The 19861-nt window shown below is 49.4% G+C and overlaps 1 protein-coding gene across 1 annotated transcript in view; it reads left to right on the forward strand.

The window, feature by feature from the left end:
• LOC135815033 (dynein axonemal heavy chain 6-like) overlaps positions 1–19861 on the forward strand; it is a 109281-nt gene that overhangs the window by 23885 nt on the left and 65535 nt on the right. The window contains exons 13-19 of the mRNA XM_065328258.1: positions 425–717; positions 1021–1241; positions 9926–10113; positions 10344–10424; positions 10723–10884; positions 18601–18722; positions 19372–19543. Of these exons, the coding sequence (XP_065184330.1) occupies positions 425–717; positions 1021–1241; positions 9926–10113; positions 10344–10424; positions 10723–10884; positions 18601–18722; positions 19372–19543 (1239 nt within the window). The remainder of the gene's footprint in view (positions 1–424; positions 718–1020; positions 1242–9925; positions 10114–10343; positions 10425–10722; positions 10885–18600; positions 18723–19371; positions 19544–19861) is intronic.

Raw genomic sequence — 19861 nt, forward strand, 5'->3', positions numbered from 1 at the left:
AGTATTATTGCGGCCTGGAATATCCTTGATGATATGTGCCAATGCAATGGAATACATGAAGCTTACCTTTAAAAGTTTTAAACATACTTCATTACCACCCACTACCTTCTATTTCCTTTTCATGGGCAGCACAGTTGTTTACAGTAAAGCATCTAGGTAAATGAGTATGGAACTCTATACGTAGTACCACCATTGGGCAGGTTAGAAGATAATGTATTGATAAGGGTGGGCATGGCAAAGTAATCACTTTAATATCAAGTTTTTGAATGTAAGAAAGATCAGTCGTATGTTACATTTGGCACACAGACACGTAACATTAAAAACATGACTGCTGCTTGAGTAGAGGTAGCTATGCCTGGTTTGGGCAACATCTAGTCATTTAGTTGCTGGTGGTATTGCTGTTGTGTGTCTAATTTTCTTTCAGACGGTGCTGAGAGAGCGCGATGCATCTAAGGATCTCATGATGCAAGAGTTCGGCGATTCGCTCGAGCAAGAGCTGCAAACGATGCGTCAGAACATGAGCAATCTCATCCAGGAGACACAGCACCCGGAGCTGCTTGATGACGAGACATCAGAGAAGCAGGCACTCCTCATGATCGGGTCGAGAGAAAGGCAGCACGAGGACCTCACAGCGCTCATCACTCGTTTCGCAGACTACTTGCAGGAGTTTCGCAACTCGGCCACAAGTGCGAGCTCTCGCACTCGCCGCTTTGTCAAGTGAGTCGAATTTTCTGAAGTGCTATCACCACACATTATAGAGAATAATGCCATACTCGACCATAATAAGTCAATATGGCCGGCAAAGGCCACCTTCATCTGTTACCTGCCAGGTTCTGCTTGCCAAAGGGATTATGTCTTGGCCATATAGGCTGCTCTGATCACAAGACTCGGTTACTGAGATATACCGATGGTGTGTTGTTGAGACATACCGATGCTGTGTGCTGTTGATGTGTACCGGTGATGTGTGTGTGTGTGTGTGTGTGTGTTTGTGTGTTTTTTACATATTTGATTCCCTGCCAGTACTGAACACCTTGACAAGAAGCAAGAAATCCTGGACGAGGTGCGAACCTGGCTAAGGAACTGCAAACAGAAGCTCCTGCTCCTCAAACAACTCTGGACTAGTCGACAGCGAGTCAAGGAAGTCTGGGAAAGCGGTGACAGGGTTCCAACACAGGAAGAACTGGAGGACATGCAAACCGAAATTACTCGACTAGCCCAGATCAAGCTTACGCTAGAAAGATGTAAGGAAAAGCAGTGTAATAAGGTAGCTCACTTCTTTTCAGTACATGGAGGACTGTCATTTTGGTTTGTGTCATCAGATTCAGGGCTCACAGCATAGTACAGAAACTGTAGGTGCGCATTTGGCATGTGTACAATGTGTTAGTGCAGTATTGTGTACAATGCATTCAAGCAAACACCTATGGAAGCTTTGAGAGTGGGGCGTATTCAAATGTTTCCTTTGTACAAAAGACTTGATACTCGTGGAACACATTCTCAATACCTGTCCGAACAAAATTTTCTGGAGGTTTTTTTGGAATTCCACCCAGCTTTAATGGTATGAGAGAGTGTCAATGGTCATTGGTCATCTTGTAAGCCAAGTGTCTAGTACCCAGTGATCAGCCCAGTGCAGGTACATGTATAGAGAACTCCTCAAACCAAGATGTGGACTCCTGTCCAAGAAGGTGTGCCTGCTGGTCGAGCATCTGCTGTTCATAGCAGTTTTCAGCGAACTGCTTGGGACGTTTCAGAGTCACGTGGGTGAGCTGCAGCAACTGGTCATAGTTACCTGGCGCTTGCTCGTCCGAGACCATGGGTGGTGCACCTAGAGTGAATGTGGATATCTGCACAGGAATAGCATGTGCCTGGAGATAGGCATGCCAGAACAGATGCTTGTGGGTTGTATCAGCACCCATGGTGCAGGGCAGGGAAAAGCAAAGCCACCAAGTGGAGTGCTTCTCTAGTGGGACAAGAACAGCATCCAGCATTGGCTCTTAACTTCTTATACGTGCACGGTGAAGTGTATAGCTGTGTCTGGCTCCAGCTTGGCTTTGGCTTGGCTTTGGCTTGGGCTGTAGTTACTGCACTGGCACATCAGTTCAGCCATCCACGTATCTCTGATGACAGGTGATGGCCACATTCTGTCAAGTATCCACAGCTGAAGTTCAGCCTATCACCACTGTCGTTCTGGCGCTTCTGAAGGCTAGGCATGATGAGCATGTTGAGTAGCTCTAGTAATAGGGAGTTCAGGCAAAAAAATCAAATTCAGAATTCCCAGGAAAATTCTGTTGGAAATCGAATAAGCACGTCTTTCAAGAGCACACAGAAAATTTCATGTGAAAATCTCAAAGCAAACCTGAGATACAGTCATTTCAATAGACCGATCCCCTTATTATTGTCTGGGTTCGAGCAAGGGGGCAACTCCGCAGTCGCGTGGGATCCTGCTGCACACACGCGACCAACCTCACCTCGGCTGTGCGTGACTTCTCTGCAGAGCACGCGAAATCTACATGCAGTGCAAGCCTGTCTACAAAAAATGTCACATGAAGGACTTTTGATTTGAGCTGTTTTGTTTTTGTTTAGACGTCTTCCTTTTTACGACTTCAGGATGCCTTCTCAGGATCATTGCTGCGTTCCTCACTGTCAGAACAGAAGGACGAAGCAAACAAGTCATTTCACTCCTTTCCTCGTGTGGAGCCACAGCGGCCTGGAGCAAGCGGATCCAGGCTATGCCCCGTGAGGAAGGACGTAGTTTTAGGGTCACTCTGAATATTTGAGTTGCAGCGATCATTTCGATCCCGAAATCGAAATCGTTTTGCCCAGCTCTACAAGGGCAGGATGAGTCCAGGAACCCAAACAGCTGTCCAACGATACCAGGTTTGCTTTACGCAAGAGAGTGGAGTCTGGACGCCCTGCTCCCCATGCTCGCAAAACAGTATTTGCTGAGCCTAGTGCAGTTCGGTCATGGAAGTGCAGCGTCTGCATCACGAGCTCCCCATGCTCCCAAACCAGTATTTTGCTGAGAGGCAACGGTACTTTGAGTTGGAAAGGAACCTGGCTTAGTGCAGTTTGGTCCTGTAATGGAAGTGCAGCATCTGCATCAGGAGCTGGCAGCAAGTGGAGCTCGTGTACAGAGTCTCGTGGAGCAGTTGGACGATGTGAGGACTGGGGTGAAGAAAGCCGAAAAACAGCTTACGTACAATAACATAAAGAAAGACTCTGAGCCGCTCCAGTTTCTGACTGGTTTGCCTTCAGGTGTTTGGACCGCTCTGTGGGACTTCTTTGAGCCTAGCCGAGAAAATGTACTGCGCCACGACAGATCTGCGAAGACGGAAGCTGAGGGACGGCGGATACAGTTGGAGGCGGCCGTAAACCGCCAATGAGCATGTAATAGAGGCTCAGCTGCTATTGGCATTGACGTGTTTAAGCCTGGGCCGAATGGAACAGAAGCTGGCATGCGTGGCACAAGTTAATCATCCGTTTCACGGTATATAACTAGCTGAGCAGGAAAGATGTCTTGTTCCTCCGTTTGGGCATGATCCCCATTTGGGCGAGCTGGCGAGATGTTCAGTCATCAATGCCATGTACCGCAAGACATTCTGCATTGTGGATGAAACAGTTCTATTTTGCCATGCACTTAGGGTTCTCGCACCGGCATGGCACAACAAGACCCAACAGATCCTTGCGCTCTTATTTTCTCTCATGGTAACATTGCTGATCACAACACCCGGTAGCCAGTCGCAGATGCAACCAAATCAACCAGGTTCTCTTACTCTTTCAATATTTGCATCGAATGCAGTGATGATTTCAATACTGTTCACCAATACAATGCATTACCAGACTGGCATATAATCATGATAATATTATCCATTTCGCAATCACTGTCATTGCTTTCTTAGATCTCCAATCATCAATATCCGACCATAAACCGTCTATCATCTTATATTATACTAGCAGCACCGGGCCAGCGTTGCCTGGCCGAACGTGGCATGCGGGTGAAGCAAGTACATGAACAGCACACGTGCTCAGCACGTGGTGGTGGCTACACGATTCGCACGCTTCGCGTGCTCAGTGCTTCTGTGGCTGCTTCCGCTAGCTACACGATTCGCACGCTTCGCGTGCTCAGTGCTTCTGCGGCCGCTAGCTACACTGTTCGCACGCTTCGCGTGCTCAGGGCAGCGCTGCTCCGCAGCGCTTCTGCGTGACACACAGACAAACACACGTCACAGGTGCCTCTTCTTTATAAGTAAAGATCATCATTAGTATCCCGCTACTATCCTCCTCTAACGATGAGCTCGAAGAAACGAAACAGCTGTCTAGAGGCGTAAACAATATCTGTCAACAGAAGTGTCCTTGCTGTGCTGGTGTGTTTATGCTTCGTGCATTAGTTCGGCCAAGAGCGCATGGCGGTGGCGGGTTGAGGATGTACTACAGCGGAGTATGACCGAAAGCTCTGTCACAATGTATTTTATCAGGAACGTATAGAAACAGAAAAAAAACTGTATCTTCATCTTGGGCGTAAACAGCCCGTCTCACATTAAATATACTAGAAAATAGTTCACTCTCAACATGCAGTCTTCCTAAGAGAGAGAGAGAGGGCGGGGGGGGGGGGGGGGTATATTCATAGGTTCGAAAGAACCGCACACACACTTTGCTGCAGACAGCGGCAAGCGTTGACCCTCGTGCTTCGAAGAGGGAGCAATCCACTGCGCTACGCTTGCGATTAACAGCAAGCTTCGACTTTTCAAAGGCACGACTCATCACTGGCTCCGGGGTAATGTTTCTGGAACAAATGCCCCATTGCCGACTGAGGGCCAGGGAGCACGCAATCGGCCTTCCTGGGCGAGAAGTGTTCCAGCACAAGAAGCAGCACGAATACATGCTGACAAAAACCACCATCACCACCAGCTGGCACACAGCACACTGTTCTTCAAACACCATCCACTCCGTCCATGTGTTTGCACTGTCCTCCTTTAGCTCTTCACGCTCAACAAATACCACGCACTGCTCATCGTTTTTTTTTAATGCTTCCTCTGGGTTGGCTAGCCCTTGGACTGGACAAAACAGCGATCACCACTGCTATCGTCACCTCATAGCAGTCGCTTCCACCAGTGGCTTTTCCTGTCTTTGCAAGGTGTCCAAGGATGGCTGCTGTTGTCACTACCGGCGAATCAGAAGTACTTTAGTGGCTGATGTCCCACCAGATCGTTGGAAAATCGATTTTTCCACTTCAGGGCTGCTGATCGCGATCGCGACTTGGTGACTTGGCAGCACCACGGTTACCTTCATAGAAGATGGCTCTGGAGAGGAAAAGGCAGACCAGAAAAAGGTTACTATTATCTTCAGCACCGATCTCAAGGAGAAAGAAATACGGTCTGCTGTAGCCTAGGCACAAAATAAATCTCACAACACGATTCGCGATTCGAATATTTCAACAACAAAAAAACTCACCTCTGGAGTAACTCCTGTTTGTGGCCCGAGATCGTTCCCTCCCGCGCCTTGAAAAAATCCCGCAGCTGCATCACAGTCCATGTCTCTCTCGGAGACTCTGCTCCTACAAGCAGGAGGTTCAGCACCGCTCGAAGCCATCGCAAACCACTTGAACTAAGCAGAAGACATTCCAAAACAAACCTGAAACACACTGTCAAAGATGCTGTCACGTTCAAAAACTAGCTCGATCGCGAGTGAGGTTGCCCCCGTGCTCGAACCCAGTATAATAAGGGGATCGGTCTATTGTGGTGCCAATCATCATAGAATTGTGTTGAATTGTATGTAAACGTGTATAGCACGCATGGCACAAACTGACAAACGGACCCAGGGGAAGTTGACCAGGGGACATAGTGACAAAAACAAAAAGTTCGCTGAAAAGAGCCCAAATGACAGGCCTATATGATAAGCAATAATGTACAAACATTTCTATGTACAACAACTACCTGACGGCACGTCGCCGTGTATTGTTTCCATGGCAACCCCTAGCAACATTGCAGAAACGCAACGAAACATATCAATGATGACAATATGGAGTGAAAACGTTGCACAAGCGTGGTAAAACAAAAATGGAATGTAGGTTAACAGTGTTAACGGGAAATTCTAGCATTGTTACCATAGCAACGGAACAGGAAAAAAGTGAAGAGAACAGTTGGAAGAGGGGAAGACACAAAAAAGACAATAAAAACAGTCAACACAATAACCACAAACTTGTCTTGACCATGTCTTTGACCATGTCTTTGGACAATAAAATTATTCATTTTCAACGCGGAGCCGTTTTGCTGTTGGCTCCAGCTCGCAATCTACATTGTCAGCCGAGGTGGTGGTGTTGGCGGCTGGCTCTGACGAAGCTGCTCGCTGACTGTCCACATCAGCCGGACTGGTGGTGTAAGTGGTTGGCTCCAGGGGAGTTGCGTGCTGACTGCCTGCAACATGAGCCGAGCTGCTGGTGTGGCCGGTTGGGTCAAGCGGAGTTGCTTCCTGACGCTCACCTGACTCCGACTGGCCGGATGATGGAGAGGGTAGTATAAAGGGCTCAGCCAGTAGGACAGCAATCTGATCGCTGGCTTTGTCCTTCAGCAGCCTTGCTCGACGTTGCTGCAGAGAACGGACTCTAGAGGCAAACGTGCCAACAGCAATATCTTTGGTACTGGAACCTATCAGAGAACCAGTCCATTTCAACATATCGTTGAACGAAAACTTCGAGGCATTTTTGAATGTAAGTAGCTCCAGAACGACATCGTTGGTGACAGGAAAATCACTCGTCTTCAAACAGGTAAGAGCTTCGTCTGATTTCAACGCATTTCTCAGTTTGCTTGAATAAATACCAAGCCTCCGACATGCAGGTCCAGGGCTATTCTCCTCCTCATCGGCCATGAAGAATTCAAATATTCAAATTCTCGCTGTAGAGAAATACAGAGCAGACAAATATTCCTTACCGCCTGGAACCGCTGCAAACTAGATGAAGAAAGACGATCGTTCTTACCTAATTTTGGGACGAGGAACACGATGGAAGAATCACCGTCCGTCAACGCTCAAAGGAACAACATCAAAATCGCGTTCAAAGTTTTACGGCAAGACGTGGGAAGTCCCATCTCACGACTGTGACCTCGAGTGAGACACCAAACGAAAGCTAAAAATCTCCTCTGTCAAATGGCTGTCATCTCCTTCTTCAACAAACTACAAGTCTAAAAAAAAATCAATATTTCCACGTGGCACATTTTTGTGCCATGCTCACGTCATAAATGCATGCATGACGCGTGACGAAGATTTTTCACCGTGCTGTCACGTGACTGAACTCCCTACTAGTAAGACTGTCCACTCCCCAGAAATGACCTCATAAGAGGCAATACGTATGTTCTCGCTCCACATATGCTGGCACACACCCAGACATAGACAGCAATAGTGACAACACACAAAGTGAAGAGTAGTTGGCCGCAGCCAGATGTGAACCGGATAATGAGTAAGGTATGGAAGCAAGGACTGAGAACAGAGTGTCTCCAATGGAATAGGTGTGCAAGCGGATAGCAGAAATAGGCCATGATACAGAACCACGTGGGACCGTCAGATTAATTTTCCTGGACCGAGCCAGCCGGGGAAAAAACCCTCGCGCCGATGGACGCAGTAGTGAGGGGAAAAACGGGTGTATATCGGTATATCCCCAATGGCGATTTGGCATCATGTAGGCATGGCAAGCACATCACGGCAAAATTTATAGTAAAAAAAAAGTAATAATAAGATGCACAGAAATGAAGGGTGGGAAGGCAGGGACACTGGTGAGACTCAAAACTGACTGAAGAAGTCAGGAAAAGAAAAGACGATAAAGAACACACCAGATGCCACATTTGCAACCGAAAAATGTTGTGCAAGAAATCATTTCTCGCCTATCTTGCTGCGCTCGGCCGGCGAGAAATGCAACATCTTCTCCGAGATCGAAAAGTGGGAATTCTTCTTTAGAAGGAATCTTGGATTGCGCTTACCAAGTTCAATACATGCCTTGCCGTATTTTTCCCACCACTCCAAGTTCGTATGGATACATGCCCAGCTAGTTTCCACAAGCTCTTGTGGAAGTCAAAGGCCTCCCTCGCTGACGTACATTGCCTTGTAATAGCCTGGTCTCGTCTCTGATGATGCACATAGTCAACCTTATACTGGAGCTGAAACTGGTTGAAGCTGATCATGCTTCCACACTGTCCAAAGCCGTCGACCATAGCGTTACGGAAGACAATGTTGAGGATGTGGGGCTAGACGCCGATAAATACGGTGTTGTTTTGAAAAGCATGCCTAGTCTGGGTGCATGGCCTTTCCTGCTGTCCGACTGGTTGGATGCTTTATCTCTGACTCCGCATATATCTGACACACCATAATATTATATGCAGTTCCGCTTCAATACATGATATCCACAGATGCCTGTTTTTCTCCTCTACCGGACTGCACTAGGGTATTTCCCAACACATACCCGACCAGGCAGGAGCTTGTTTCACACCATGTGTGAACGACAACCATGTGACAGTCTTCACCCTGCTTGTTGCTGTCGTCAGCAAACACATTGCACCTTGTAGCAGCTTCCTTCGAGTTTCTCACACAGCAGAGCTTTGTCGACTTCACCAAGAAACACATTCCATTCGGCCAGTGTGGCCGGCGAAATGGTCGTACCGAGGTCGCCGGGCAGAGAAGAATGCTCAGTGAGTAGACAGTGTGCCAGGGATACGGGCATGGTGGGTTTCCGGTCACTCATAATGCAGGAAAACTTCATTAACCTTGCACATGCCATGAATGCTGGTGTACCCTCTGGCTTGATACCTGGCAGCAGGGCACACTTTACAGGTGTACTCGTCATCTGTAGCACTTTAAATGCAACGGACCATCGAGCCAATGGAAACGGACTGCTCTACCTTTCTAGCATTGCCAGCCTCATGTGGCTTCGGCACCTGCTGCTTTTTTGTTGCGCTTCCCACCGAAGCAGCTTGGATTCTGCTTCCTCTTTGTGGACTTTGCATGGTCCAATCTTTGGTCTGTGTGGCATACTTGATAGTATTCAGTAATTTCTCCCAAGACCTCTCCCATCAAAGCAAACACACACATGCACGCGCACGCACACACACACGCACACACACACACATACACACACACACACGCATGTAACCAGGGAACAATATCTTTTTCTCGAATATGAATTCACATCTCCTCTTGAAATGTGACCAACAGCAGCTCCGCATTCACTAAATACCTATGTTTACACAGCTTGTGTCACACAACCTCCTCCCAACGAACCAGAATCTTCTCTAGTACTGTACGAGTTGAATCTCTAACGGGGCACAGAGTCTAGCGTTTTAACGAGAAAGAATCCATCGTAAACTCAAGAAATGTTACACGTATGTTATTTCATCGCTCCTCCGTACTAGAGAAATGGAAGACAGGTGTGTGATGGCAAGGTCGTTCAACTTTGTGCCTGCTAATTGGGATTTTTTGTGAATCGTTAAACTTTAGACTCGTCACACTTTCATCTCTTACATTCCTACTAATGATAATAGTATTGGATGACCCCTGAAAAACTCTTCTGCCATAGATGTAGGGCCGACGAATCAGCGTAAGAAAGATTAATCCTGGTACACTGTACACCACTGGCACACGCTCTGCACAGCAGTGTGACGCTGTGTGAGGTTGTTTCCATGGTGATCAGTTTCCAATATGTCCTCCTGTGTAATCCATGCTAGCGCATAGTTGCTGTGAGCCGTGAAATTGTGTTAGTAGGATGGAGTTGTAGTAGGTTATGGGTAATGGGTTATGGGTTATTCTATTGCAAAGAACGCTTTACTACGGTAATCCGTATACTGTGTTCAGTGCTCACAACTTACCACTTCCCCTTACCAACCACTTCTGCTATTGCCAAGGTTAAGCATTGTTCTCTGGGCATTGTGGCTTCTGCTGTGGTTATCAGCTTGGCCGGATAGCTCCGCCGTGAAAGCACTGACCGGTGATGTGAACAAACTCAAGGACATTCTGCCGCTCATGGGCCATCTCAGCAACCCGTCGCTGTGTGACCGCCATTGGAAGATGATCGGCGACAAGTGTCCCAGATTGCAGCTCACAGCCAAATGTACTCTCAACGGTGTATTGGCAGCCGGGGTAAGTTAAGTGTACAGGGTATTGCATTACATCATACTCTGGTCATATGATCATAAAACGAGTACTCTGTCACATCAAACCCTACTCATGAGCATGGTCCGTATTCACTTGAGTATTGGAATGTGTTGCCGACGTTGCCAATGTGCTGTACTGCTTTGCTTTACGTGTGTTCATGCTCTTCATGCTACATGGCAATCTGTGTATCGTGTGCTGTTGTTACTGCCATGCAGGATGGAGTCAATGCTGATGTGATCTCGGAGATAGCAATACGGGCCACGCAGGAAGCCGCAGTGTCGACAATGCTGCAAAAGGTATGGTGGTATATCAGGGTGTGCAGAATGAATGACTTCCAGAAAGAACCAAAGTAAATGATTGTGTGCTTTTTGTTAGCATTCATAAGCATGTGGACAGTCCCTGTGTGTTACATGTATGTCTTGTCATCTTACAGAACTTCTTTGCTGTATGGCATTGGCTTCTGTATGCAACGGTGTGGACTAGGTAGCAATGGTCCTCTCTGCCACGGTTATTACTTTTCCATAGCCTCAAAGCTGCTTTAATTACACTAGAAACACGTTGTTCCTGCGCTGCTGTTGTCATCCGTTGCCTTAGATCAAGAAGAGCTCGTATGGTCTGATGTTCACACTTGAAGCTTGCAAGGAGTACGAGCGTTGTACACTGGTGACAGATACCGACATGCTGCTGGTGACACTGGAAGACAACGCTGTGGTGATGCAAGGCCTGGTCACGTCCAAGTTTGGGGCTCACATACGCGTAAGTAACGACAACATGATCAATGGCATGCCGGGTGCTCTATGGCATTCGTAGATCCAAACATGAGCCCCAGCCTGCAGGAATCATAAAACGTGGTTTTCTTGTTAATTTGTTTCCTCCAAAACGATTTACATGATCAACAGGTGAAACTACAAAATTTTGGGGACAATCAGATCAGCAAAAGCAGGAAAGGGTATATTTTCACTCACATAGCAACCGGGTTGTACATGGGGTAGTGGTCTACCAGAACTTGTACTCACAGAATGTACTCAGTATTCCGTCACACCACACTCGCAGCCACACGCTAGCCAAAAACTAGGCCAGAAGTAATAAAGAGCAAGGCGGCCAGCAAGAGATATGTCAGTGCAAGACACGAGCAGAGCAATGTCCTGGTGTGGGTGACTGGCCAGTGGGGGAGCGCCTGAAAATCCGACTCCCTAAATTTCCAGCCACGACCGCTCAACCGGGCTGGGGGAAAAACTCGCCTTGCGGCCAAAAAACCCTTCTACTAATATGGGACCTGCCCCACTGCCAGTCACACCCAAAAGAAAAACCGAAGAGAAACAAGCGGAAAGGAGTAATCATACAACCAAAAAAACCCGAGACCCTCGGGACAGAAACACACAAAAACAAAGCATGCCATGGAAAACCAGTAAAACAGCACCCAATGGAAGCCCAACAACGTACGGGACCCAAGGGAGGGAGGGCGGGAAAACTCCATGCTCTACGAGGAATACAAGACCACGATGGCAGGTGGGGGAGAGTTGCGCAGTGGAAGAGCAGCAGAGCACGACAGAAAAATGGTGAGTGAAAAATACGTTTTTTACACTCTTTCGCTACGCTCAGCCGTGAAAAACAACACTTTTCACTCACATAGCAACCGGGTTGTACATGGGGTAGTGGTCTACCAGAATGTACTCACGAAGCAAAGGATAGTCAGGCAGAAGCAATGGCAGTGGAGACAGAAAGCAAGTCGTGCTGGGAATCCGCGATGTACTTATCCTTGGAGGACGCGGACCTCCTGCCGCCGTGTCGTTGCAGTAGTCTGTCCGCAATGCCCGAGTTAGCTGCGGCCGTCGCACCACCTGATCGGAGGCTGTGGAGACCATATGATGTTGGGTCAGTTTGGGTGCGGCCCACCGCTACTTTCAGGAGTTCCGTGGCTCTGCTGTAGCTCATGGTGCCGCGCACGCCTGGCCCAGAGCGGGCGGAGGTTACCTTGCCCAGTACGTGTTGGTCGGGTGAATGTCCTGCTTGCCGGAGAAATCTCTCTGTTATGCGAACCGGGCATGGCATGGAGCCGGTGAATTGGCGAGCGACCAGAATTACGTCCCCTTGCCTCAGTTGGTCGGTCTTGCGGCTTGGCAGGTGCACGGACATATGTGTCGGGGTAAAGTCCAGCAAGGACACCACAAGGCGCTGAAAGTCGTCCCAGCGCAGTAGGGCGAAGAACCCAAGACAAATCATGGTGGCACATTGCAGGTCCCCCAGTGGTGCCTCCGGTTGGGCCAGGGTGGACATCAGTTGGTGGAACAGGGACGGTGAGATCGGAGTGCGGCGGGAGACGGGACGTGCACAGATACGGCGAGCGGCAACTTGCAGTTGTGTGATGACCGGTGCCGCGATCGGATCTGGGTGACCGGCCTTACGGTGCAGCCAACGTAGAGCCGCGCAGCCTTGTGCGACAGGGGCAAACGTCGTGCCTTGCTGGATCAAACTCGTTAGGTATAGCGCCACGTGGACTGCGCGAGCTGGGAAAGGGGTGAATCCGGCCCCAGAAGCCCATGTACGCCAGCGACCGAATGCTTGCAGATATGCCCTGCCTGTAGAAGGCGCCACGTCACTGAGCAGGACGACCGGTAGCGCGTCGACCAGGTGTTGAACGGCTGGATTCCGTATGGATGCCAGTTCCGTCCAAAAGGGGGAGGATGCTGAATAAGGCACATGCAAAACGCACGCACACACCCACAGACAGGAAAAAGACACACGGGTGATCAGATCTGGACAGACTGTGTGTTGTTCCTGTGAGTTTTATCGGTGTTCAGTCCCGGTATTGTGGGTTTCCGGACTCCCCCACCCGGTGCACCTCCCAGGGGTCTAACCCTCCTCTGCCTCCAACGTCACCGTTACCCCGTGTGAGATGCATGTCGTGTAAATTATGAACAGAGTGAATTGGGTAGGGGACCAGGGGTGACAACCGCTGTCCTGAACGAGCCGGGCCTCATGTCGCCGCAGCTTCACGCCTCATACCAGCATGCACACAGGCAACCATTGCCAACATCACCGCCCATCGGGCTTCTCCCTCCCTCATCATCACTGCCCATCGGGCTTCTCCCTTCCTCATCATCACGGCCCATCGGGCTTCTCCCTCCCTCATCATCACTGCCCATCGGGCTTCTCCCTCCCTCATCATCACTGCCCATCGGGCTTCTCCCTCCCTCATCATCACTGCCCATTGGGCTTCTCCCTCCCTCATCATCACCGCCCATCGGGCTTCTCCCTTCCTCGTCGTCCCTGCCCCTCGGGTGTCTCACTCCACATGGGTATGTGTAAGTTCATTGAATAGGCAATTCACGCAGAAAAAATGCCCTATACTAAAAAACGGCAGGAACAGAACATCATAGGCAGCAAGCGCAAGAAAAAACACTAAGAGACAACAATAAAGGCAACCTCATGGCGGGCGATGGACAGCACAGGGGAGGGGGGGGGGGGGGGGCAAGGTAACCAAAAATTCTAACTGAGGCCGTGTGGTAAGACCCCTAATGAGCACAGTTTCGGAGAGAACAAAAACGGACTGCATGAAAACGGAATGGTGGTGGTTCTGGTCCAAAAAGACAGACCGGTTGGGATGTGTGCCGAAATGAGCCGAAACCGGGCTGGAAGGTTTCTCGGGTAACGGTGAACGGGGTTGCAAGCCCACTTGGGCGCCAGAACGGCCACCATGGTGCTGATGGCCAGTCAGGAAAAACAACAGTGGCATGACACGGTATGGCTCTGAGGAAATGAAACAATTTGCTTAACAAGCGAGGTGGGGGGAGACACCAATTGCTTTCACCTTCCCATGATTGAGTGAAACAGTCAACAGCCGACGAACCTGGGGACCACCAAAGGGAGTTGAAAGTAGGGAGTTGATGGGACAAATGACTCGCAAATCTATCGACAGTATGGGGGCCCCACTTCTTATCAAAATAAACAAACAATACGGCCGAAATAGCCCAGTCATCCATGTCTAGAATCCGTGAGAGATAGTCAGCCGTGGTATTTTCACCCCGGGGGATCCACTGTGCAAACAGTTCAATGTGTTTGCGTTGACAGAAACGGAAAATGTCAACAGCTTCTTGGTGCAGCGTTGGGTTACGGCTACCGTTACACAAAATGGACACCACGTTCTGGTTGTCGGTATTAAGACAAATTGCATGGCCAGACAATCGCGACACTAAAGAGATTAGGGCAAAGCGGGCAGCAAGCAGTTCCCTCAATGTGGAGCTGGTGTGTGCGGCTGACATGGTCCAGGGCCACTCACCCCTTGCAATTTCAACCCCGTTCATCAGGCTGAAACCACCCCACCCGGAGTCACTAGCATCCGTGAATACCAATTGCAGCGTGCGGGGCCCGGCAGACCAGATGGGTCTCCCGTGAAAATGATCAAATTCAGATTGCCAAAAACTTAATTCAGCCTTAGCAGCGTGCTCAAGTGGGATAGCTATCTCCCAGCCTTCTTCTAGGGTTGGGCCCAGACATGCGTGCAAGCTTCTTGTCTGTAAGCGCACCACGCAGCCCAGAGCAAGCCACATAGAGCTGAGCGACCCCGTTAGTTTGGCAAGCAAGCGTGCGGGGACCACAGTGGGGTAAGACATAATCTCAGCTAGCAGCAGTTTAAATTTGGATACGCGGTTTGGGGTGACATGAATGCTGTTGTTGGCCGTGTCCAGGACATGACCCAAGACCGAGGCCACCTGCCGGGGTTGAAAATTACTCTTTTGCTTGTTAATGACAAGACCGCATTTTTCCAAATCTGACCTCACAAGTTGGGCGACCCGCTGCGTCTCCTCCGCGGAGTTTGCGGCTCCAGTTCCGTCATCCAGATACAGGAAAATACGTATGCCTTGGTCACGCCAATGGGTGACCAAAGGCCGCAGCACTTTTGTAAACACAAATGGGGCGGGCTTAAGGCCAAACGGAAGTGCGGCAAACACAAAAAACCGGGCCTGACCCCGGAACTGCCATTGAAAACCTAGGAACTTCCTATGGTCTTGGGCAATCGAGATGTGATGGTAGCTATCCTTCAGATCATAAGTGAACAGGAAACAACCCGGATCGAACAGGTCCGGGATGAGTCTCAGGTCCTCAACGGTAAAATGGGAGTCTGCCAAATGCTTATTGAGGAAGTGGAGGTCTAAAATCAGCCTCAACTTTCCGTTGCCCTTGGGAACCACCCCCAACGGACTAATTCATGGGTAGCGTTTTCCTCTACCATCTCGACTGCCCCCGAACGTAACAGCATACGGATTTGGTCAGACACGAAACTGGAATGATCATTAGAAGACTTTAGGTTACATGCCCGGAACTGGGGTGGGGGAGACAAAACACAAAAAATAGCCATAACGAATAATACGTACAACAAAATCTGAGGCACCAATATTTTCCCAAAATGCAATGCAGTGTAATAACCGCCCATGAACGTTATTGTCACAAGCACTTATCTCGTCAGACTCAAGCGGGTCTGGGCACTCATGCTCCGTCCATTCGTGGACGAGCTCCGGCAGTGGGTTGTGGTTGCTGAGGCCAGTGTGGTTGGCGACTACTGCCTCGGCCGAACTGGGGGCAATGCCTGCTGACGTGACCCAACTGTTGGCAGTTCCAGCAACGTGGGCCGCTTCCAGGGGTTCGGCCACCGTTGGCAAACTGTCCGTGGCCCGATGGTCTCCGCTCAAATTGGGAGTTGTTGCCGAACCTGGGGGCACGAAAATTCCTGCTTGGGTATGGCCTCTCAGTTTCAGGTTTGAAGCGCTCCCTGGGCTGCAGTTGCCTGAGTCGACGAGCAGTGGAGGCCGCGTCCGCGATCCGTTTGTCGTCAGCGAGGCTGTCACCCACACTGCCCTCCTCATAAACTCTCACAGTCTCCCAGTCGAACGAATCTGCTATTTTCAGGTGCTTCTGCCTTTTGCAGATTTCGTGCTTACCCTGCGTCAGGAGTTCCTTGGCCTCGGGTGCGGAGTCCGGGAGCACCGATATGGCGGCATCCACCTTTTGCAACACAGTTTCATTGGTGGCGAACTGGGCCTGCAGCCCTGGTGACTTGAGTTTCGGCTTTGGGGCCTGGTTTATTTGGCTTGTTAGGGACTGCGCTGCTTTGAGTTTTGCCACCTCAGCGCGGGCCGCCGTGGCCTCCTCCTGCACTCCCTTGATTTGTGATGACAGGTTGGTAAATGCGGAGGCGAACCACGACGGCATCTCCTCACCTGCCGAGCTTGGTGTTGGTGGGGCAGGTGAGGTGGCGGAGGTGGCGGCTGGGCGTCGTCTGGCGGTCCTGGCAGGCTCAGGATGAGCTACAGGAGCTGCGGTTCCTTGGCTGCGAGTAGACGGCATAATTTATTATTTTAGATCTCTGGACGTCAAAAAACTCACCGCTCTACGAGGAATACAAGACCACGATGGCAGGTGGGGGAGAGTTGCGCAATGGAAGAGCAGCAGAGCACGACAGAAAAATGGTGAGTGAAAAATACGTTTTTTACACTCTTTCGCTACGCTCAGCCGTGAAAAAACAACACAAAAGACCAAATTTGCCTGACTGGCATAATAAGCAGTAAAGCTTATTCTATGCATAGATCAGCCCAGCCACACAGCACATGCCATCACAGACTTGTTTTTGTTCTGGTCAACACAATTGTCAGCATGCAGTGACAAATTACGCTGGTCAGAGCACTCCGTATTGAGATTATGGTCTAGCATTGAAAAATAACGGCACTGGGACCCTGGGAGGTTGCAACTTTTGGGTGCACATGATCTCACATTATTTTAACTTCTCCGAAGAAAAATACCTGTCATGCTTGTCACCTGCTCTGGCTGATTTAGCATGGGCGGTTCGGCTGCCTTTGTGATGGGAATAATTGTTTCCACCACCATCCGAAAGAATTCCCTGGAGCCAAACCCAGAGAAGACGCCAAACTGATCATGTGCTCTAACTGTTACTGGATAATTCCTCAGGCGCTCTTCATAGTCTCGATGAGGTCCTTGATGTTCTTCAAAGTCTTTACCAAATCAGTGTGCTTCTGGAGGCTGGCAAAGAAGGCGAGATCGTAGCAATTGAGGTTGGGTGATTTTGCTGCGTAATCACCTCGATCCTGAAACCACCTTTCTTGCTGTGACGAGCCCAATAACCTTCATCGATTTAAGTCGTAGGTGGGCACACTCCATCATGCTGGTGAAATAACGTTAATGCACCACCAGCCTTAGAGACTTGCCTGATCCCCACTTGAACCACCTCATCTTACTACGCATTGTGTCGAGCTTCGCAAAGAACTTTCCATGCAAGGTGTCTTAGATTTTGTGGCCCTAGTTTGGAGTTTGTTAACCTCACAATTTTCTCCCAGCGCACCCCAAGTGCTGTGGCTTCTTCAACAAACTCATTCTGATTCCACTACGTTTTCCACACTGGAGTGTAAAGCATTGTTGAACTGCTTGCCTTTCAATTTGTTTACTGGATGATCTACGTGTGCAGCTTCGGTGATGTCATGCAACTTTCCATATACGTCACATCAGTACTGACATCATTCACATCCATAAACACTTGCTTGCACACTTTCGCTCTGAGAATATTGTGTGTGAAAGAATACTCACGCCTCTTGGTCCGTTCCGACATTTCCCACAATGAGGCTGTCAGTTGACCCAACAGGAAAGGCTTTCTCGATTTTCTTGGGATACCCTTGAGACTTTCTAGCAGGGGTAGTAGTTTTTCAGCACACAGTTTGGCAATGCAGGTACTATGCTGATATCCATGGCCACCATCCTTCAAGTCTCGTATCCGCGCCACGAGCTGCCCCTCCTCTGCATCTCCCACATCAGTCACATCAATGTCAGCGAAGCTACTTCGCACCTAGCGCCATAATCGATCCACAGACCTGACTGGATTGGTTTATTTAATGTCGAAGAACAAACCAGCAGTGTTACCTTGTTACATGAGATCGACTACAGGACTAGAACGTGAGTTGAAGACACTTGAAGCTCCTTTTACAATGAAGACAGTCACTCGATCGTAAAGGAATCTTCAAGAGCAAGCTCATTGCACGTCCCTAACTATGACATCACACGTTGATGATTGATATCAAGTACACAAGTGCAGCTGCCAGCCGGGGCTCATGAGATCATGGAACAGGTTTTTTCAGTTTGTAGTGTTGTAGTAGGAAATATAATCATAATATTGTTGTGCGTGACAGGAATTCATTATAATAATTAGCACCCCCCCCCCCCCCCCCCTCCCCACGCACACACACACACACACACACACACACACACACACACTCACACACACCTCAGACCTCAGACATGCCCATCGCGGAAGCGATGATAGCGAATAGCTATGTTAGACATAGTAACACACACACACACACACACACACACACACACACACACACACACACACACACACTCAAAGCAACACTGTGCACCAATCTAACGTTACGTACCACACTGTCACTTTGCTTGCTTTTGCTGCAGGCGGAACTGAAGGAGTTTGAGGTCATCCTGAACCACACCATCCAGGGTGTCACGCAGTGGCTGATGTTTCAGAAGAACTGGCTGTTCCTCATGAGCGTGTTGTCATCGCGTGACGTGCAAAGGTAAGTTACGGGGGGGGGGGGCTAATGTGTATGAACCTTTGTAGTAATGTCCTGTCTTTATTTGCTTCCTTCCGCCGACACTGTCGCAGATGGCGCATTTGCAAATTTCACACGATCAGAACCCCTACTATTTGTATGCTGCCCCCCCCCCCCCCCCCCCACCCAGTGTTTCATGCAGTGTAGTCAAGCTACCATACCAAAGCTATCCAGCAGCACAGGGAAGATCCCCTAAGCTATCCAGCGGCACAGGGAAGATCCCCTCATGCACTGTGCTGCTGAACACCTGTGTTTGATAGAAAAAGTATGTTCGGACAGTAGAGGGTTTATCATCTGTATGCCTTCCATGCCTGGTCCTGGCCAGAGGAATCCGACCTCATGAGTATGATAGCGCCGAGGGCTACGCAGCCCTAGCATCACAGACACCACTAGCTCTGCTCGCTTGAGCACTGTGCTGCTTTATTCATGAGGTGGGATTTCTCTGGCCAGAACTGTATATGTGGGTGGAGTGTGTGGAGATGGGAGGGCAGAGAGGTATACAGTACGCCGTAATTTCCAGCACAATATTGTACGTATGTTCCTGGTAAGCATACAGACTCGTATGGTAGCCAAAATGTCTTTTAAAACTCTTCATGTTTCCTGTCTATCTCAGACAACTGGTCCGCTCATACACGCTTCTCAAGAAGGCCGAGCAGAGATATCAGTTGCTCATGGACAATGTAGCGAATGACCCCTCCGTCGTGAGGCATGCATCTGTGCCATCCGTGATTGAAATGCTGGAAGCGAGCAATGCATCGATGGACAAAGTGTACCGGTCGCTCGCGGTAAGCGCCGAAAATCCCCTCCGCCTTGCGAGCAGTTTTGAGCTCAGTGTTACGTCTATGGTCAGTTCGCAATTTTATAGGCTCTTATTTCTTAGACATGACAAGTACAGTAAAACCTGTAACTAACGACCACCCCTTGGGGCCAGAGAAAGCGGTCTTTAGTGGCAGGTGGTCCTTAGTTAGAGGTTTGCACCGCACAATCATATATGAATGTGAGACCGCCCGTGCCTGGCGAAGTGGTCTTTAGTAGCAGGCTGGTCGCTAGTCACGGTGGTCTTTAGTCACGGTGGTCTTTAGTCACGGTGGTCTTTAGTCACG

Source organism: Sycon ciliatum, chromosome 4 (assembly GCF_964019385.1).
Source record: "Sycon ciliatum chromosome 4, ocSycCili1.1, whole genome shotgun sequence".
In the NCBI taxonomy this organism is placed as follows: domain Eukaryota; kingdom Metazoa; phylum Porifera; class Calcarea; order Leucosolenida; family Sycettidae; genus Sycon; species Sycon ciliatum.